The 23,581-nt window shown below is 35.3% G+C and overlaps 1 protein-coding gene across 1 annotated transcript in view; it reads left to right on the top strand.

Annotated features, from left to right (window-relative positions):
* LOC127705242 (uncharacterized) overlaps positions 1-17,511 on the top strand; it is a 34,092-nt gene extending 16,581 nt beyond the window's left edge. Inside the window, exon 2 of the mRNA XM_052209581.1 lies at positions 16,176-17,511. Coding sequence (XP_052065541.1) covers positions 16,176-17,272 — 1,097 coding nt within the window. The 3' untranslated portion in view covers positions 17,273-17,511. The remainder of the gene's footprint in view (positions 1-16,175) is intronic.
* The last annotated feature ends 6,070 nt before the right edge of the window (positions 17,512-23,581 follow it).

Genomic DNA, 23,581 nt, shown 5'->3' on the forward strand with positions numbered 1-23,581 from the left:
GGTTTCTATGTAACATGTGTAATTTTTGTTTTTGTTTTTGTTTTTATTTTTTCATTTTTTTTCTTAATTTAAAAGATGATTCTATGACGTCGTCATGTATTTTTTATAATATGAAATACAGCTTTTCATTCCGTTTTAATGAATATTCTTTCCTTTTTTTGTGATAGATCTGTTTAATAAGGGATAGTTTTGTAATAGATGTGTTTAATAAGGGATAGTTTTGTAAAAGATCTGTTTAATAAGGGATAGTTTTTAATTATTGTATTCGTACTTTTCGATCACCTTTTACTCTTTATTGCATACTGAAAGATTTTACATTGTGTCAGATTTTTGTTCGTACTTTATTGGACCATGCAAATCTTTGAAGGTCGTATATTATCTACATATAGAAGTAAGGAGATGTGGTACTGTTTTCTGATGATGTTTTCGTGTATAATAAAACTTATAGCATTTAATTTTCCCTCAAATTGTACCGATTGGAATCTTGATTATACTTTATTAAGTTGCTCTTACTTGACCGAGTACCATGATGTCCTACTGTTGAGTTGGTAACCTGTCGAAAAAATTAAATATAAACTCCGGAGTCAAAAGTCGGTAATATGAAAATAGTCTATTGTAATGCAAATTCATGGACATGCATTTTGGACTCAAAATGGTCCAAATGTATTTCTCATTTATTAAAAGTTTCATTTATTTAAATGCTTTTGTTTGTTGATTGGTTAAACAGGGCTACGTCTACACACGTTCTTGATGTTGATTGGTTGAACAAGGCTACTATAACATACGTTCTCGAAATTGATTGGTTAAATTGGGTGTCTATAGCAGGAGACGCTCATCCTATCGACGCATCCGGTCTAGCTGCTTTTGGAGTCAATGATATTGTAACAGCTTGTTCTTTCTTTTGGTCTGGGTATTCAAGACGGGTTGACGAGCTTTTAACATCGATTAACTACTTTAACATCTTATTTTCTCAGTATCAAACTATCACTGGCTTGTAAGTCAACAGAATAGAAATGCGGTTTTGCAGTTTTGCCGTTTGTTCTATGTTCCCTTCATATTTAAAACTGACATTGTATTGTTTTATCTGCAGTTTTCCAGAAATATATATATGATTGCAGATTAAATTCGTTTTTTTGTCGTATTTCCGTATTTTTGCAATTCCTTCATAATACAGGAACATACTTGATTAACCCGAAAGTAATAAATCTGAACAAGTCATTTTTTCATTTAATTATTAACTGTCATGTTACTAATTGTAACAAATTAAAGAGATTATCCGCATAATAACATATGAAACCCCTCATTATTCATATCAGAATATTATATTTGAAATGGATATACAGCCACGGGAGCACATAAACACAATCCGTCAAATATTCAACAGATTAGTAATCATTTAAGAACAGGATTAACATGCTGTTATCTCTGATGACCTATAATCCGTAATAAATTTGATAATATTTACTTAAATAATACATTGAATTGCATGACAAATATGATAGTATTGAGATTAATCCATTTGAGAACTTCCAACTTCCTCTATTCATTAAACCTAGCTTAAGAACGAGATTACAAAATACTAAATCGACAGTCAATACACTGAAACTATCGTGAATGGTTCTAATATGATTTTATTTTTGAGTAGCTATTTTTTTTATCTTGTTGTATAAGTGTCATATAACACTTAAACTAGTTTAACGTTAGCATACGTATTTAATGAGATCATTGAGTAGACATCAATAAGACAGCAACTAAAAGACAATATTAACCATAAATGTTCTGTAGTTACACGTCCCCACTAGTGACGGAGATAGCACTAATTTGGAAGGGGTCTTTTTTTTGTATTAAAAAGAGTTAAAAGGAAGTGGGTTCTTTTTTAATTGATTTTTCACACAACATTCTAAGTCCTCCTCATACCCCTGAAACACAAGGTCAATTGGTTTTCTCCAGAATTAATTAAGTAGAACTGTTTAACTAGTTAGAATATGTTGCAGTTTAAAATTTCACCTCCGACAAGCAGCTTCACCCTATCTCTGGTTTAGAAACGAATCTTGACTTGCAACTTCAAATCATTTGTGGAATATATACATATATATTTTGTATAAATAGATAGATATAAGAAGATGTGGTATGAGTGCCAATGAGACAACTCTCCATCCAAGTCACAATTTGTAAAGTAAACCATTATAGGTCAAAGTACGGCCTTCAACACGGAGCATTGGCTCACACCGAACAGCAAGCTAGAAAGGGCCCCAAAAAATACAAGTGTAAAACCATTCAAACAGGAAAACCAACGGTCTAATCTATATAGAAAACGAGAAACGAGAAACACTTATGAACCACATCAACAAACAACAACCACTGAACATCAGGTTCCTGAATAAGGACAGGTGCAAACAAATGCAGCGGGTTTGAACGTTTTATATGTATATTTAAATTTTTTTTTATGTATATTCGGTATATACACATGTATATTTTTGTATATAAACATGGGTTTTTGGGTATAAACACATGCATAGTTGGTATATACACATGGGTTTTTGGGTATAAACACATGTATAGTTGGTATATACACATGGGATTTTAGGCATAAACACATGCATAGTTGGTATATACACATGGGATTTTAGGTAAAACAGAGGTATTTGGTAAATTAGTATGTCTAGTTGGCATATATATATATAAAACAAACTGCCTTAATCATCAAATCTGATAATAACAATACACATAATATTAGCCCACTTGTCCTTCTAAATTCCGGGAACACGCAAATTCAAACAACAATGATTTACAAATATAAATACTTTGGTATGTTGTTTGATGTCAAACAGGAAATCTTTGTCAATATTGGCGACACGCCTCGGTCACATGTAACATTTATAGCGCTTTGTGTGATGTTTAAGTTAGATATAATTCTACAATTCCTCAAAATTACAGCCATTTACTAACGCTTTCATTAATATAAAAACAATAAAAATCATAACTCTTGGTCTTTTATTATGCTATTTGCATAAATGGCTAATTTGATATAGATTTGCTTAACTTATTATTCTTAAAAGTGCTTTCATGTTTGATTTTATGGTATTTAAGCTAACGGATATTAATGGCGGTTTGGCGACCATTCCCAAATCCAATAAACCTTCAAAACTAATATTTGTCACATTTCTTTTTGCGTTTCTATTCTCATGCTTAAACAAATATGAAATTTCATTCACAAATCTTTGTTTGTAGTAATGTCATAGCATGAGGAGATACGGTCTAATTGTCATTGAGAAACCCATCAAATCATAAATCTCTGCAATATCTGAAAACCATGATATTTTCTAGGTTAATGTTTTTGTGGTATGCATATTAACCCTGTTTTGTACTATATCGAAATGTAAGGTAACTATCTACAGGAAGACATGTTACCCTACACCGGACACATTATTCTGACTCCGAGCCGACAAGTCTGAGTTACTCGTAGCAAGGTAACTATCTACAGGAAGACATGTTACCCTACACCGGACACATTATTCTGACTCCGAGCCGACCAGTCTGAGTTACTCGTAGCAAGGTAACTATCTACAGGAAGACATGTTACCCTACACCGGACACATTATTCTGACTCCGAGCCGACCAGTCTGAGTTACTCGTAGCAAGGTAACTATCTACAGGAAGATATATTACCCTACACCGGACACATTATTCTGACTCCGAGCCGACAAGTCAAAGTTACTCGTAGCAAGGTAACTATCTACAGGAAGACATGTTACCCTACACCGGACACATTATTCTGACTCCGAGCCGACCAGTCTGAGTTACTCGTAGCAAGGTAACTATCTACAGGATGTTACCCTACAGCGGACACATTATTCTGACTCCGAGCCGACCAGTCAAAGTTACTCGTAGCAAGGTAACTATCTACAGGAAGACATGTTACCCTACACCGGACACATTATTCTGACTCCGAGCCGACAAGTCTGAGTTACTCGTAGCAAGGTAACTATCTACAGGAAGACATGTTACCCTACACCGGACACATTATTCTGACTCCGAGCCGACCAGTCTGAGTAACTCGTAGCAAGGTAACTATCTACAGGAAGACATGTTACCCTACACCGGACACATTATTCTGACTCCGAGCCGACCAGTCTGAGTTACTCGTAGTAAGGTAATTATCTACAGGAAGACATGTTACCCTACACCGGACACATTATTCTGACTCCGAGGCGACCAGTCTGAGTTACTCGTAGTAAGGTAACTATCTACAGGAAAACATATTACCCTACACCGGACACATTATTCTGACTCCGAGCCGACCAGTCTGAGTTACTCGTAGCAAGGTAATTATCTACAGGAAGACATGTTACCCTACACCGGACACATTATTCTGACTCCGAGCCGACCAGTCTGAGGTACTCGTAGTAAGGTAACTATCTACAGGAAAACATATTACCCTACACCGGACACATTATTCTGACTCCGAGCCGACCAGTCTGAGGTACTCGTAGTAAGGTAACTATCTACAGGAAGACATATTACCCTACACCGGACACATTATTCTGACTCCGAGCCGACCAGTCAAAGTTACTCGTAGTAAGGTAACTATCTACAGGAAGACATATTACCCTACACCGGACACATTATTCTGACTCCGAGCCGACCAGTCTGAGTTACTCGTAGCAAGGTAACTATCTACAGGAAGACATGTTACCCTACACCGGACACATTATTCTGACTCCGAGCCGACCAGTCTGAGTTACTCGTAGCAAGGTAATTATCTACAGGAAGACATATTACCTTACACCGGACACATTATTTTGACTCCGAGCCGACAAGTCAAAGTTACTCGTAGTAAGGTAACTATCTACAGGAAAACATATTACCCTACACCGGACACATTATTCTGACTCCGAGCCGACCAGTCAAAGTTACTCGTAGTAAGGTAACTATCTACAGGAAGACATGTTACCCTACACCGGACACATTATTCTGACTCCGAGCCGACCAGTCTGAGGTACTCGTAGTAAGGTAACTATCTACAGGAAAACATATTACCCTACACCGGACACATTATTCTGACTCCGAGCCGACCAGTCTGAGGTACTCGTAGTAAGGTAACTATCTACAGGAAGACATATTACCCTACACCGGACACATTATTCTGACTCCGAGCCGACCAGTCTGAGTAACTCGTAGTAAGGTAACTATCTACAGGAAGACATATTACCCTACACCGGACACATTATTATGACTTCGAGCCGACCAGTCTGAGTTACTCGTAATCTTAAGTTCTTCGTGCATAGCGGGGAAGCAGCAACACCAAATGTTCAAGTCTTTGTTTTGACCCAGCTGTTGTTCGAAACCACGACCTCCCGCACTCGAGGAGAGCGCTACCACAACAGCAATGTTGTACGACCAAACTAATGTATGTTGTCTATAATTGAATATAGATGTTCTCGTGATAAGGAACTAGCTTGAACATCTGTTTAACAAAAAACAAAAACATGCTCAAAGTCGGACCAAAGCGGCAAACAACTGCCGTTTGATATAATAAGCTAATGTTCTTTCTGTGGATTTTTTAAAATCGTTGCAATAGTTAAGAACAAATATATAAAACTGAATTATTTTGTTTCTACAAATAATCAATAGAAGATCATATTGTACATATTCATGACTTTGCTGTGAAATCTGTCAACAATCATACACTATGACTTGTGTATTCCTATGCAGTTATGAACATTTACGGTCCTATCTCATGTGGATACTTTGGCATTGCACAAGGTAATTTTTTCTATAACTGTTTATGATGTCTTTTTATTTAATCCATTGGATGTTTATTGATTGATATTTTTTAGTCTTGGAAACAATCTTTATTTATTAGTTGTAACAGGCTTTGTACTAGCTTTCAGTAATCGTGAGTACCCTTAGATTATTGGTCTTTTTGCTAGATTTTTTTGTTGCTTTTTGTCGATCTGATGAATCAAGCTGTCCCAGATTACGAGGATGGTTGAACCCTCACAAACATCCCCCAGAAGTTAGGAGCCTGTAATTCAGAGGTTTTCGTTGTCTACATCCCCCAGTACCGAAGTTAGGAGCCTGTATTTCAGAGGTTGTCGTTGTCTACATCCCCCCGTACCGAAGTTAGGAGCCTGTAATTCAGAGGTTGTCGTTGTCTACATCCCCCAGTAACGAAGTTAGGAGTCTGTAATTCAGAGGTTGTCGTTGTCTACATCCCCCAGTACCGAAGTTAGGAGCCTGTAATTGAGAGGTTGTCGTTGTCTACATTCCCCAGTACAGAAGTTAGGAGCCTGTAATTCAGAGGTTGTCATTGTCTACATCCCCCAGTACCGAAGTTAGGAGCCTGTAATTCAGAGGTTGTCGTTGTCTACATCCCCCAGTACCGAAGTTAGGAGCCTGTAATTCAGAGGTTGTCGTTGTCTACATCCCCCAGTACCGAAATTAGGAGCCTGTAATTCAGAGGTTGTCGTTGTCTACATCCCTCAGTACCGAAGTTAGGAGCCTGTAATTCAGAGGTTGTCGTTGTCTACATCTCCCAGTACCGAATTTAGGAGCCTGTAATTCAGAGGTTGTCGTTGTCTACATCCCCCCGAACCGAAGTTAGGAGCCTGTAATTCAGAGGTTGTCGTTGTCTACATCCCCCAGTACCGAAGTTAGTAGCCTGTAATTCAGAGGTTGTCGTTGTCTACACCCCCCAGTACCGAAGTTTTAGTAAAGCTTACCTTCTTTGCTAATGTATAATTTCATGCTATGTTAAACTCTGTTTTAAACTGATACCGGTATTAATAAAGTCAGTGTTGTCTTTCATTCGATAATCATCGACGATGTTGAATTGTAATATTCCACTGATTGAAGGGAGGTTTAACACTTACCTAGGTACTTGACCATGTAAGTATCCACTGATTGAAGGGAGGTTTAACACTTACTTTGGTGTAAGTATCCACAATGTAGGTGCTTGTATGGCCTCGGGTAGATTTATAGAGATCCACATCTAGAGTATAACAACGAATAGTTTTTTGTAGTTATCTAATTGTAACGAATCTAAATTGATGGATTGCTGTCTTGTCAAAGATTTTCCAAGATTTCCTTTTTTCCTTCAAAAAGTCTTAATTACAGGAAACGAAATATGCCGCATTCTTTTCACCCATCCTGAAAATTCACAGCTTACAATAAAATTCAATACATGTGCAGCTTTCATTGAGGTCACGCAATGCTAAGATTATTTCTATATTTCTAAGAAAAATTCAATGTTTATGTTTATAATAACTGTAATTTAGAAAATTCAACCTTAATGAAATGGGAAAGTTTTCCCTAACAGGCATTTTTTCTTTCATTCTTTAGAAATTCCATGAAACATACAAACATTTATTTATGTAATTGTTAAATGAAAATCTGTCCTAATTAAGAGGAAAAGTTATCATACAGAATGATGTCAATGAACATCTCCTCTAACTGTTCTGGCTCTACAAGCCTTACAGCTAATAATGTTTGAATCTTCTCTTAGCTAAACAAAATAATGATTTCTATAATCTTTAGCACGACCAATGATTATTAAATTAATAAAAGGAGATTGTGGATATATACATCATTGATGCAACGTTAACACGACAATAATAACAAGAATTGTACAAGTCACGTTTAATCCTCAACAATTAAAACACGTATTATTTTTGAGTTTTTCCATGCCCAGATTTTTGTATATTTTTTATCATGTCGCCCTATCATAGTTTGTTCCAACTTTTTTTTTCAATTTAATTATCAACAGCGCAATGAGGCAAAAACAAGATTTATAAAATATTTAAATGTTAAAAAGATCAAACAATGACAGTAAGAATTCGACTACAAAAGTAAACGTACATCACACGTGTTAATCAGTTGGCGTACCCTATAGGGTTATTGTACTAGTAAACGTACATCACACGTGTTAATCAGTTGGCGTACCCTATAGGGTTATTGTACTAGTAAACGTACATCACACGTGTTAATCAGTTGGCGTACCCTATAGGGTTATTGTACTAGTAAACGTACATCACACGTGTTAATCAGTTGGCGTACCCTATAGGGTTATTGTACTAGTAAACGTACATCACACGTGTTAATCAGTTGGCGTACCCTATAGGGTTATTGTACTAGTAAACGTACATCACACGTGTTAATCAGTTGGCGTACCCTATAGGGTTATTGTACTAGTAAACGTACATCACACGTGTTAATCAGTTGGCGTACCCTATAGGGTTATTGTACTAGTAAACGTACATCACACGTGTTAATCAGTTGGCGTACCCTATAGGGTTATTGTACTAGTAAACGTACATCACACGTGTTAATCAGTTGGCGTACCCTATAGGGTTATTGTACTAGTAAACGTACATCACACGTGTTAATCAGTTGGCGTACCCTATAGGGTTATTGTACTAGTAAACGTACATCACACGTGTTAATCAGTTGGCGTACCCTATAGGGTTATTGTACTAGTAAACGTACATCACACGTGTTAATCAGTTGGCGTACCCTATAGGGTTATTGTACTAATATTGAGGAATATATCGTACGTATATCGCAAGATACATTATTCCTCTAACTTTAAATATAATAGAAACATATGCAATATCGGTCAAGACGCAATTGTCTTTTTTATTCATCGGAAAAGCTCTACTTTTAAAGTCTATTTATCAAGGAAAAACAGTAAAAATATTGGCAAATATTACAGTCAATTTTTTTTATATAAATCTGCATGAAATATTTGCTACTCTGTTATAAAAAATATCCACGAAAGAAGAAATTAAAGAAAGACTCACATCCTGTTTTGTATGCTTTCGCGAATAGCTACATAAATATGAAATAGCTACATAAATATGGAATAGCTACATAAATATGGAATAGCTACATAAATATGGAATTCCAGGTTTAACAGAAATTTCTTTTTACATGAATCTATTTGTATTAGTCAAAGAGACAATAGAGGTTCTGACACGCGCTTTAACAAATTATGATCTCTTCTCTTTGTATCATATAACAAATATACAACTGCTGTAACCGTATTTCATCGGTTTTGCATCGCAGAATTATGTAAAAAATCGAGGAAAAGAATTTAAAAACACCATCGTCATGAAAACCGGAAGATCATCAATGAATAATTATAATGTTGCAAATTAAAAACAAAGTTTTGAAACAACAACTTGCATTTATTTAAGGAATGACTGTAATATTTTTTCTGTCTATGAAGAAATAACATCAAAAATGTGGTGCACACTGAATAACCCGCGTAGCAGGTTATTCTAAAGTGTGCACCACATTTTTTATGTTATTTCGAATAGACAGAAAAAATATTACAGTCATTTCTTATAATTTAATACTAAATTCCATTTTAAACCGTAGTAAACCATGAAAAAACGTTGATGACGTCACGGTCACATGACAAAATTATGTCTATGAGCTGATAAACAAAACAACGTTAGCCAATCAGAAGACGCGTTATATCCAAAATTAAATTATAAACGAATAAGACTTCACTGAATGCATTTACAAAACTTGTACCGAAGATCTGAGCTACTGGACAATAGATATATTCTCGGGACTAACAGTCCACCAGCAGAGTTATTGACAGTTACATCTAACGTACAAATTTAACTGCAGTAGTTGCGGATTTCGACAAAACAAGTTTCTTCGCTAATGCTGGAAGCCAAACTATTTGTAAATCAAAGTAATACAGATTTTGAGGATCTGCTATAACTGAATAGTATCAAATGAGTATTCAAAGCTAAACTGTTTGACAGGAGTTGAAATGACTTTAGTTTCTCTGGAAGGGTTAGCAGTCCTTGTTAACGTCCATGCACTCAAATTAGTAAAAAGAAAGAATTTTAAGTCTCGCTGAGAAATCGTGGGCGGTTTGTGATATTGGAAATCAAAAACTTAATCTTAATCATTTTCAATATGTGTTTCATGCAACAAATCAATTTATAATATTTACCAATTAAGCATTAAATATAACATTCGTTAACGATTAATTGTTGACCACAGAATAAAGATATTTGAATGGTTGTTAATGACAGCGTAAACTATGGATAAGATATTCTAGAAGGAACGGACGAGCGAAAGTAGTTGTGTTTTTAGTATGCTTAAAGTTCTGGTCGCATACGACAAAACATTTTTTCTTTAATTGTTACTAAAATAAAGACATTTTTTGTTTGAAAGTGGTCATAAATGCAACGCCCCACACAAAAAACATTTTTTTCATTAAAGTGCCAACCATGAATTTTAAGATTGCTAGGAACGCAAAAATGCCACAAATTGAACACCTCAACTCAACAAAAATGAATTCTTCTGAAATTTTTGCAAATCATTAAGGCATAAATCTATCCGATAAAGCAACAATCACTTAAAGAGACTCACAATATTTTTCTATGTCATGTTCACTTCACTTACATGACCGTGCATCCATATTCAAATATGTCATGCCCATAGGGACAGAGTAAACGACCAGTTACTGGTAGAAGAAAAACTTTTTTGGTGTAATTGGAATTTGAACCTTGAAACTTACGGTACTTGGCATTGATGCGTATGCCAGTCTGAACGAGCTATATTATAATAGAATGATCTGAATAATAGAAAAATACCAGATCAGCCAGACAAATGTTTTACTCTGTTTAGCAAGCCAAAGCTCATACTCTTAATTTCTGCATGTTTAACGGAGTAACAGCGAATGCTCCTACTCTGAATTTCTGCATGTTTAACGGAGTATCAGCCATAGCTCATTAAGATTTTTTGGTTTCATATACGTTATTTTATAAAAGACCAGTTAGCAAACCAAATGTTCCAAGTTTAGGCAATCACACTGATTAAACAGCAAAGATCCGCAATCCCATCAATTTCCTGGTTTACTATTTTTCTGACTTCTTGTTGTTATTGCGATTGCTTTTGCGCTTGCTTGTCTTATTTTAAATGGACCTGTAACAATTTTTAAGTGGCATCTGTATACTACATTGGCTTACTGTCGCATTGAAGTATACCTGTCCCAAATATATATTTCCTTTTATGAGGTTATACATATAGTGGGTTTACATAAAAGAGAATAAGTTAAATAGACAAAACGAATAGAGAAAAATGGACAAAAAAGAGAAAATGAAAGGGTGCTAAAATATGAAGAAGAGAAAATGATGTACAGAAAATATAGAATAGAGTTAAATGGCCTAAACCATTATATGATACAAAAATGAAGACCTGTCATCCTCTTTTATTCATATAAAAGTTTAATTGAATATATTTCAATCTTAGGTAATAATTTTATCACGTGTACAAAATAAATCATACCTTGTGTTATATATGTTTAACAATGTAAATTTACCCTAAACAAATACATTAATTTATAACAAAATTTCGATTAGAAAAGGAATTAATGGAAACAAATTATCAATTTCAACTATATAATTTAGAAAATAAATCACCTAGTTCCCATTGGATATGGAATACAAAATATCGTCTGCTACGAGATTTCAGTTCGAAATGTCAAAATTTTGATTGTCGTTGACTTTTTATTCGGCTATAGTTTGGAGGTCATTGATTAAAACACAACTTGATCAATCACAGTCTGTGAAATTACTGTCATGTTCTGCTATAACTTGCTAAATAATCGCTATATCTGCATACACAATTATTAATTTACTTCTTTTAGAAAATATTTCATTCTCGGGAGGTGAGTAGGTTGTATCAATAAAAACAACTTTGAATGTTAAGGCTGATAAAGATTTATTTTTGAAACAAACGTTTATATTAGTCCGATGAAAGTTGCTTTAGACAATTTTTATACGTCCACAAGGTTCATTTTTCAAAATTTGACCCTGACCGAGTAAAAACAAATCTGTGCTTACAACACGTGGTTATTGAAAAACTTTCGCCATGCACGCTCGTAACCAAACGTTTTCTGTGCACACAACACGTTTTACTGAAATAACCTCCGCCATGTACGCTCGTGACCAAATGTTTTCTGTGCGCACGACATGTCTTACTGGAATAACCTCCGTCATGTACGCTCGTGACCAAATGTTTTCTGTGCACACGACACGTCTTACTGGAATAACCTCCGTCAAGTACGCTCATGACCAAACGTTTTCTGTGCACACGACACGTTTTACTGGAATAACCTCCCTCATGTACGCTCGTAACCAAAAGTTCGAAAAGTCAAAAATATAAAACGTCAATTATATATGTAAACCGTATGATGACCTCTAGATGACCTCTTGATGTCGTTTGGTATTGTGTTTCTACGGGATTTTGTCTCACTGAAGAATGCTCCACATATCTTTTTATTCATATGAAAAGATAAGCTATAACACTTCAATTCTCGATGACGACGGTATAAATATCTCAATCAATGGTACGCTCTCATACTTTGAAGACTAAATGTTTAAGTTAAGAATATATCTTTGTAAGTAAAAGCGTCAAAATATAACCATGCTCTCGCACATCAACTACACATGTATACTTTATAAATCATCAACAAAAAAATAGGTGACGACTATTGGGATTTTGTCAACACGTTTATAACTAATTCAAGGAAAATGAAATTTATTGAGACCACTTTATATATTAAATCTTTTAGAATAGTTTAATTTGATTAAGGAGTTGCATTTCAACTAATTTACTAACTTAAATCAATATCACATTTATAGAAAAAATATCCCATCAATGCATTTTGAAATAAATCTAATTAGAAAAACTATAAACTCCGCAAGGAATTCAGTACCGTTAATTTTCACAAATGTAATGAAATAAATATGAAATAGAAATAAAATTTTACATAATGATATAATAGTGATATGTTTCGATTAGACTGAAAAATTGAGTTTATAAACTACGCATATATTATTTTTTTAGGACATATATTGCCATCCCTAAGGTATAATAAAACATCTATAGTACAAATGACATTTTGTTTCATTCATATATTTTCAATATCTTATTAATCATGCAAATGAGCAATTGTGCCTCAGATTTCAAAAGTCAATTTAAGAAATTTTATTGGTACATACATACAATCTCAGAATGTCAATGCCTTTGTTGTTTTGAAAAATTAATAAATAGAATATCTTCTTGTACTTAATTTCTACATTTGACATTAATAAATATTACAATAGATAAATTTGATATTTAAGTTTTATGTGTAATGTAACCGCTAACATAATAGAAACAAACAGAATATTCAAAGCCAAGAGCGTCAAAAATAAAGATTCGGAAAAATACGAGAGGCATGACTCAAAACAATACCAAGTGTACGCACCAACAACAAAACAATACCAATTGTAGGCACCAACAACCAAAAGTGTACGCACCAACAACCAAAAGTGTATACACAAACAAGCTACAGCATTTACAGCCAGGCTCCATTTTAAATTAAATACTTTGAAAACAAGTTGAGGATTTCAGGATAGGATATTCCTGGTATTCAAATATTTTCCATGTGCAATTAAAGGCGTATTCCAGCACACATTTTAGATAAAAAAAAAGTTTTTTTTAAGTTGAGTCTGTTGTCTCGCTGGTTCCAACCTTTGGACCCTGATCAGATGACCTAAAACTATCGATAATATTTCAATACTGGAAAATTTAAGCAAAAACATAATCAGTTTAGTTTAAGGAGTATATATTCAAGCACATATTTAAAACAAGAAATGTGTATGTCAGTTTAATACAGGAAAAACATGTACTATATATGTTTACTCCATATTGATAAAACTTTAGTACGTTTTTTTCTATATGAAGTGGATTTTGAATAAACCAGCATATTCATCCGAGGAAAAAGTATATTCACCGCACAAAACGTCGCGTGCTTTCACGTGTATAATTATGGTTAACTCGTTTGATTATTGATATTGGTAAATTACTGTCATCAGATACATGTTCTCTCCCGGAATATCGAATAAAACAATTACTGTCTTTTGTCTCGGTAAATATGTTGTTTAATCGAGTTTTGACAAACAAAACTGATATTCACTTGAAGTGGCTATAAAAAGCTGCAAATATGTGTTAAAAGAAGATATATAGGAACCGACGAGAAAAAGAAATTTATTTTTGCACTTTGTTCGTTTTTTTTGTGTTTATCATATGTATAAAGTGCCTGCAATTACAGAATTTAAAAATAATAATTATGTTTCAATTACGAAATTCGATTCTGTCTTGATGATACCCGTTTACAGATTGTTACAATGAACTTGAACGATCCAATCAGATAACTGTGATGTATTCACCTCGCCTGTAAACCGGTCGATATCCGTTCTGCACAGGAAGTGATTAAATGGCGTGATAAGTAGCCGTTTTAATCTTATTCTTACAACACATAATCTTAAGTGGTTATTTGGATAATTTTTATTGTTGCTAGGCTGGTGATTTTTTGTTTTAGCTTTACATTCTTTAAATCCAAAAACTTGAAAAAAAGAAGAATGGACTTTCCATTTAAAAGAAATATTTCAAAGATTTATTTCAAGACCTTGAGTGGGAGGGAAACTTGAACTCTTATTCTCTTGTTTATAACTTTACAGCAAAATGTCACATTTTAATGACATTTTGTTTTGTATCAAATTTTGCTATTATAGTGTGTATCAAATGAGAATAAGGTTAGTGTTTTACTTTCTATATTTAACGAGCTGGTATGTAGTTCTCATGTTGCAAAACCTATTTTACTATGACATGTTCAGCACAGTTGTTATTGGAACAGGGCAAGTTTAATGTTACCGTTCATTGTGAATAGTTAAAGATACCTCCATGGTAAAAGTATTCACAAAAAGAGTAATACCATAATTTTTTTTTCTGTACGTCCTGCGACAATGAGGTAAACACATAACGTATACTAAACTATAAAAGGTGCACAGCCAACAAACAGGGAAACAATTCAAAAATGAAAAACTACTACTTATTCGTTTCATCTTTTGCTATTTATGGGCCTTTTATCATATTTGGGAATTAGCTCAAAATTGAATCCCGCATTGTGGTCTGTAGTTGTTGATATCGTCGTTCTTAATTTTAGGGTGGATAGTATTTCTTCAATGGCTAAAATACTAGAGTTTACCATTTCTATATCAGTCCTATGGACTTTCTGTGTGATGTAAAACTGATTTCATCAGATCTCAATACAATCCTTTGTAGGAAAACCTAGTAAAAAAATTAATTCTAGGTCAAGAAGACTGCTCAATAACTGTTAAAGGAAGTGTGTTGATTGATAAAAAAAGATAAATATTATGTGTTGTAAACGACTAGTAATAAGTTGACCTAGGGTAATTAAGAGACATAACTCAGGAGTTGACCTAGGGTAATTAAGGGACACAACTCTCTTGAAAATCACTCATATATTTGAGTCTTTCGAATATATATTTTCCAAGATTTTAAATTTTTCAGATTTGTTTTGTTTTGATTCACATTAATGCTTTAAAAACTGACTGCTTCAAACGCACGTGATTTACAGTGTCTTCCCTATTAATAGGAATCAGGTTCTTTAAATTGTGAACTAGTTGATATCAAAAATCCCTACATGATTTGCTAAAATAAAACAATTTAAAATGTCAAAGAGAATTATTTTGTTTCAAGTTGATCTGATTTATTCCATTGCTGTGCTATATGATATAAATTGATGAATAGCTCTTCTCGTATTCTCACGAAATATACAATTTACGATAATTTGCATTTAAACTGCAATGATATTCATATTATACTTTAAATTATCAATTTTAATAGCGTAAAAGATCAAATAGTTAAAACTTAAAACAAAACCGTTATTAAAATCTCTATTTGTTATAAATACAAAACAGTTCGAAAGAAAAAAAAAGATTTTCACGAGTGAGTAAATTTGAGTTTTAAATGTCTCCTTGTTACCTTTTTTCTTCTTAATAAAATAAAATAAGCATAGTTCAAAGAATAGTAAATGATACTGAGATGATCTTTTAGAAATGTTCTCCCTTTTAGCTTTGAAAATTAATCAACTTATCACTCAATCTTCAATCAAATCAATCAACCATTTAATAAGGCTTCGATTAATCAATCAATCAATCAATCAATCAATCAGAAATCCAAACTTTTACATACATTATAACGTTATGAAACATATGGTTGAAAGATATGAAATATATAAACGATTAATTTAGTTAAAATTATAAGATGTATAAATGACTACATTTTCTTAATTTCAGGAGAGCCAGACTTGGATGAATGGAAAAAAGATTTACATTTGAACGACAAACTTATAAGCCAACTATATGAGAAAGTTAATGACTTTTTAATACGTAAAGACTTAGAAAAAGATACCAAACAGAGGGATGACACGTTCGAAGTAAATATTCCTCACACAAACTTTCCCGTTAGTCCTGATGCTGATCTTCCTGACATTTCCGGCGAAGACACGATTGAGCCAATGACCGACGACCCCGGCAATGCGAAGCATAAACGATCACCATGTATTGGATTCAGAGACAGTCTAAGTTGTTTCAGATCTTATTTAGCGCTATGGATGTTACAAAGACAAGGCCTTAAAGATCCAATTACACTCAGGAATATCGGAAAACGTGCGTACTCTTTTAGAAATGTAGGAAAAAGAGGTGGTGTTTACAGTTTCAGAAATATTGGTAAGCGCGGTAGCTCATTCTCTCGGAATATTGACAAAAGATATGCTTTCAATCCCCTTTCTGATGACAACGATGAATATGATGTTACCAAACGTGACTTCCGGTTTCCGCGATCATATTTCCGCAATGTAGGGAAAAGAAAAGTTCAATTTGAAGGAAACAAAAGAATGGCTTTCAGAAACATCGGTAAAAGATTTTCATTCCGAAATGTTGGGAAGAGAGATGATTTATTTGACCGAATTAATAGAATGGCTTTCAGGAATATTGGAAAAAAGGATTCATATTTTGGTCGGGACGATCGAATGGCATTTCGCAATATTGGAAAGAAAGATTCATCATTTGGGAGGGATGAGCGCATGTCTTTCCGTAATATCGGGAAAAAAGATTCAATTTTTGAGCGAGACGAAAGAATGGCCTTCAGAAATATTGGGAAAAGAGACCCGTTATTCGAACGAAATAATAGAATGAGCTTTCGTAATATAGGCAAACGAGATTCTTTATTTGCAAGAGATGATAGATTGGCTTTTAGAAATATTGGTAAAAAGAGAAGTAGTTTGGAGTTAAGTGAAAATGACGAAAAGAGGTCAAGATTTGCTGGATCATCCTTTCGCAGCATTGGAAAAAGAAACAGTGACATCGTAAAGGATATGTCCGATGTGTTATGAAACACCCTGAACTATTGTTTGCTCAAACTCACAAATAAAAAATATATAAGACATATATGAAAAATTATAGCACACAAATCATTGAATGTTTTGCCAATGATACGTTTTATGTTTTGAATGATAAAGTACCCGATGATATTTGACCCATATATGTTACAGTATACTGCTGCCTCGGTTTGTCATGTTAGAAGGGGATATTTCTTGTTTTGTTATATGACTATTATATCCAATTTCATACATTTCGTTTGTTTCCTTATGTTAGTCGTACTATTTCGTAATTCCATCTCTTTAGTATATAAAACATGTGAATATGAGTTTAACAATGTAGAGCTGAGAGTAACATGACACTAAGCTTTGTCCACAATTGAAGGCAATATGTTAAGCTGTTCATGGAAGCTTGACTAGGAACAGCAACACAGGGCAATTGAGTTTAATCAGATTCCCCTTTACATATCTAATCAGATCACCCTTTACCTATCTAATCAGATTCCCCTTTTCCTATCTAATCAGATCCCCCTTTACCTATCTAATCAGATTCCCCTTTTCCTATCTAATCAGATCCCCCTTTACCTATCTAATCAGATTCCCCTTTTCCTATCTAATCAGATCCCCCTTTACCTATCTAATCAGATTCCCCTTTACCTATCTAATCAGACCCCCCTTTACCTATCTAATCAGATCCCCCTTTATCTATCTAATCAGATCCCCCTTTATCTATCTAATCAGATTCCCCTTTTCCTATCTAATCAGATCCCCCTTTACCTATCTAATCAGATTCCCCTTTACCTATCTAATCAGATCCCCCTTTTCTATCTAATCAGATCCCCCTTTACCTTTCTAATCAGATTCCCCTTTACCTATCTAATCATATTCCCCTTTACCTATCTAATCAGATTCCCCTTTTTCTATCTAATCAGACCCCCCTTTACCTATCTAATCAGATTCCCCTTACCTATCTAATCAGATCCCCCTTTACCTATCTAATCAGACCCCCTTTACCTTTCTAATCAGATTCCCCTGTTCCTCACTTATCAGATCCCCCTTTACCTATCTAATCAGACCCCCCTTTACCTATCTAATCAGATCCCCTTTACCTATCTAATCAGACCCCCCTTTACCTATCTAATCCATATATCGTACGAAGTAAAACAGTCAATAAAAAACCTTGCACAGCGCAGCTACTAACATGATGACCAATAACATAAACACTTCTAAAAGGATGACCAATAACTTAAACACTACCTACAGGATGACCAATAGCTTAAACACTAATAACAGGCTTACAAGATGACCAATAATTTAAACACTACTAACAGGATGACCAATAACATAAACACTTCTAACAGGACGACCAATAACTTAAACACTACTAACAGGATGACCAATAACTTAAACACTTATAACAGGCTAACAGGACGACCAATAACTTAAACACTACCTACAGGATGACCAATAACATAAACACTTCTAACAGGATGACCAACAACTTAAACACTACTAACAGGATGACCAATAGCTTAAACACTAATAGCAGGCTAACAGGACGACCAATAACTTAAACTGCTAACAGGATGACCAATAACTTAAACACTACTAACAGGACGACCAATAACTTTAACACTACTAACAGGACGACCAATAACTTAAACACTACTAACATAATGACCAATAACTTTAACACTACTAACAGGATGACCAACAACTTAAACAAAGAAATAAAAGACTGCACACAATATGAAAAGAATGGAATGTGGGAAACTAGCTTAGGTCACAACAGCTGTATCAAAATGACGTTAATGTAAAATAAGATGTAGGTTGATTGCCACCAAAATGTAAATGACGTACGTTTAAGCAATATTAGGTCACAGTACGACCTTCAGCAATAAGCAAAACCCATAATGTAAAATCATCTAAATAAAAAGCCTGACATGAAAAAAAGTAGAACAATTAAAACATAGTTACCAACAACTTAATGCATGACAAAACATTAAATGGAAAACAAATATGACAGTCAGCAACCAACGATAACAACTGACATTATGCCACGTTGTAATCACGCTGGTGACACGTAATAACCACGTTGTAACCACGTTGTAATCACACTGCTGATTTGTTGTTATCACGTTGTAATCACGCTTTTCCACGTTTTCCAATACTGACAGGTTATGAAAGTTCTTCAAGGGATCAATACATTATTTACCTTACGGTTAGGGAAATTAAATTTCGTCGAGTCACCAGCGATTTCTTTTAAATTATTGCAAATCTGTTTAAATATGATTGTAGTGGATTCTCATGTATGTTTTCATTGAAATCAAAGAACTATCAAAATGTGTGCTAATGATGACGTCATAAAAAGAAAGCTGATACGTAAAATCTCAAATAAAAAAATATCTACTTCCTATCTGGCTATTGAAAAAAATTTGATACATTGTAATAATGACAAACAGTAACCAACGAAAATGACTGATTTGTGATAGGAACATAAAGACTATATATGATGGGATTAAACATTTCCGTGAGCGATCAGCTCTCCACGTAACCTAGGGTAGTGTTGTAACTACACAATACAAGAACAAATTATAAATATCAGCAAAAAAGGCTTAACTAATGTGTCTTTCTTTGTTGTAATGTTACACTACTTTTTCAGGTTACGGTGAAGGTTGGCGCCTGATAAAACGTTTAAACCCGTTGCATTTGTTTTCACCTGTCCTAAGTCAGGAAGCCGTTTTTTCTTTGGTTGTCGTTTGTTGATGTGGTTCTTTAGTGTTTCTCGTTTCTCGTTTTTGATATAGATTAGACCGTTGGTTTTCCTGTTTGAATTGTTTAACACTAGTCATTTTGGGGTCCTTTATAGCTTGCTGTTCGGTGTGAGCCAAGGCTCCGTGCTGAAGGCCGTACTTTGACCTATAACTGTTTACTTTTTACACATTGTGACTGGGATGGAGAGTTGTCTCATTGGCACTCGTACCACATCTTCTTATTTCTATTAACTCATCAGAAATTGATAGAATTCTTTGACATAGTTTTAGTTATTATTGTTTTGTCTGTTCTTAAATTGCCTATCAAACCGGTGTTGTTAAATTGCCTATCAAACTTGTGTTGTTAAATTGCTTATCAAACCGGTGTTGTTAAATTGCTTATCAAACCGGTGTTGTTAAATTGCTTATCAAACCGGTGTTGTTAAATTGCCTATCAAACCGGTGTTGTTAAATTGCCTATCAAACCGGTGTTGTTAAATTGCTTATCAAACCGGTGTTGTTGAATTGCCTATCAAACCGGTGTTGTTGAATTGCCTATCAAACCGGTGTTGTTAAATTGCCTATCAAACCGGTGTTGTTAAATTGTCTATCAAACCGGTGTTGTTAAATTGCCTATCAAACCGGTGTTGTTAAATTAAGGGCTTTTCTAACACATTGGTATCATACTTTATAATTATTTTATTTCTTAATATTCCGCTGATAAATAAAAAAAAAAACCAAGTTTAACACAACAGAATGTTCATGTGCCTTTCCCAAATTAAGACTCTCGCCAGACAGTAGTATTTTTTAGTTATATTTCATATATTTTTCGTCCCTCGGGGAATTTGATATTGACGGAAAAGCTTCGCTTTTTTATCAATAGAAAATGAAAGGATATGGAGTAAATGTACATGGGACAAAATCGCACACAATACACAGAAACCATTATCAATGAACAGGGCTTTTATTCCTGTTCTTCATCTTGACAGTTGATGTAGGGTCTTCAACAATGAACGAATCATTCAAACCCTATAACAAGGTCAAGACGGCCCCTAGCGTCGAATTAAGCGGTACTATTGATAAAAATAAACCACAGTTCACCTTCTTGCTCCCCACCTGCCTCGGAGTGCGATGCTTGTGTACGACGGTTCTCCAGTCGAAAGCACCAGGGATACAAGAAAAGTGCAGTGATTTTGTAAATTTATTTACATCAAGTCTACGTTTATTATCATCTTTTTCTGTAAATCTATTTGGAGATAAAACTGCGGGTTACATAATAGAGTCAGAAGTTCTGGCTTCATTAGTAACACAGACACAACAATGTTATAGTCAACACATATCTCGGATGCTTTGGAACGATCAACAGTACCGATGCTGACCTTATAGTCAACACATATCTCAGGAACTTTGTATCGATCAACAGTACCGAGGGTGACCTTTATAGTCAACACATACCTTAGGTGCTTTGTAACGATCAACAGTACCGAGGGTGACCTTTATAGTCAACACATATCTCAGGTGCTTTGTAACGATCAACAGTACCGAGGGTGACCTTTATAGTCAACACATATGTCAGGTGCCTTGGAACAATCAACAGTACCGAGGGTGACCTTTATAGTCAACACATATCTCAGGTGCTTTGGAACAATCAACAGTACGGAGGGTGACCTTATAGTCAACACATATCTCAGGTGCTTTGTAACGATCAACAGTACCGAAGGTGACCTTTATAGTCAACACATATATCAGTTGCTTTGTAACGATCAACAGTACCGATGGTGACCTTAATAGTCAACACATATCTCAGGTGCTATAGAGGATCAACAGTACCGAGGGTGACCTTATAGTCAACACATATCTCTCGTGCCTTGGAACAATCAACAGTACCGAGGGTGACCTTTATAGTCAACACATATCTCAGGTGCCTTGGAACGATCAACAGAACCAAGGGTGACCTTATAGTCAACACATATATCAGGTGCCTTGTAACAATCAACAGTACCGAGGGTGACCTTATAGTCAACACATATCTCAGGTGCTTTGTAACGATCAACAGTACCGAGGGTGACCTTTATAGTCAACACATATCTCAGGTGCCTTGGAACAATCAACAGTACCGAGGGTGACCTTATAGTCAACACATATCTCAGGTGCTATGGAACGATCAACAGTACCGAGGGTGACCTTTATAGTCAACACATATCTCAGGTGCCTTGGAACAATCAACAGTACCGAGGTGACCTTATTGTCAACACATATCTCAGGTGTCTTGGAACGATCAACAGTACCGAGGGTGACTTTATAGTCAACACATATCTCAGGTGCTTTGGAACAATCAACAGTACCGAGGGTGACCTTATAGTCAACACTTATCTCAGGTGCTTTGTAACGATCAACAGTACCGAGGGTGACCTTTATAGTCAACACATATCTCAGGTGCTATGGAGGATCAACAGAACCGAAGGTGACCTTATAGTCAACACTAATCTCATGTGCCTTTGAACAATCAACAGTACCGAGGGTGACCTTATAGTCTACACATACCTCAGGTGCTATGGAGGATCAACAGAACCGAAGGTGTCCTTATAGTCAACATATATCTCAGGTGCCTTGGAACAATCAACAGTACCGAGGGTGACCTTATAGCCAACACATATCTCAGGTGCCATGGAACAATCAACAGCACCGAGGGTGACTTTATAGTCAACACATATCTCAGATGCCTTGGAACAATCAACAGTACCGAGGATGACCTTATAGTCAACACATATATCAGGTGCTTTGGAACGATCAACAGTACCGAGGGTGACCTTATAGTCAACACATATCTCAGGTGCCTTGGAACGATCAACAGTACCGAGGGTGACCTTATAGTCAACTTATATCTCAGGTGCCTTGGAACAATCAACAGAACCGAAGGTGACCTTATAGTCTACACATATCGCAGGTGCCTTGGAACGATCAACAGTACCGAGGGTGACCTTATAGTCAACACATACCTCAGGTGCTATGGAGGATCAACAGAACCGAAGGTGACCTTATAGTCAACACATATCTCAGGTGCCTTGGAACAATCAACAGTACCGAGGGTGACCTTATAGCCAACACATATCTCAGGTGCCATGGAACAATCAACAGTACCGAGGGTGACTTTATAGTCAACACATATCTCAGATGCCTTGGAACAATCAACAGTACCGAGGGTGACCGTATAGTCAACATATATATCAGGTGCTTTGGAACGATCAACAGTACCGAGGGTGACCTTATAGTCAACACATATCTCAGGTGCCTTGGAACGATCAACAGTACCGAGGGTGACCTTATAGTCAACACATATCTCAGGTGCCTTGGAACGATCAACCGTACCGAGGGTGACCTTATAGTCAACATATATCTCAGGTGCCTTGGAACAATCAACAGAACCGAAGGTGACCTTATAGTCAACACATATCGCAGGTGCCTTGGAACGATCAACAGTACCGAGGGTGACCTTATAGTCAACATATACCTCAGGTGCTATGGAGGATTAACAGAACCGAAGGTGACCTTATAGTCAACACATATCTCA

Source organism: Mytilus californianus, unplaced genomic scaffold (assembly GCF_021869535.1).
Source record: "Mytilus californianus isolate M0D057914Y unplaced genomic scaffold, xbMytCali1.0.p SCAF_6, whole genome shotgun sequence".
Taxonomy (NCBI): domain Eukaryota; kingdom Metazoa; phylum Mollusca; class Bivalvia; order Mytilida; family Mytilidae; genus Mytilus; species Mytilus californianus.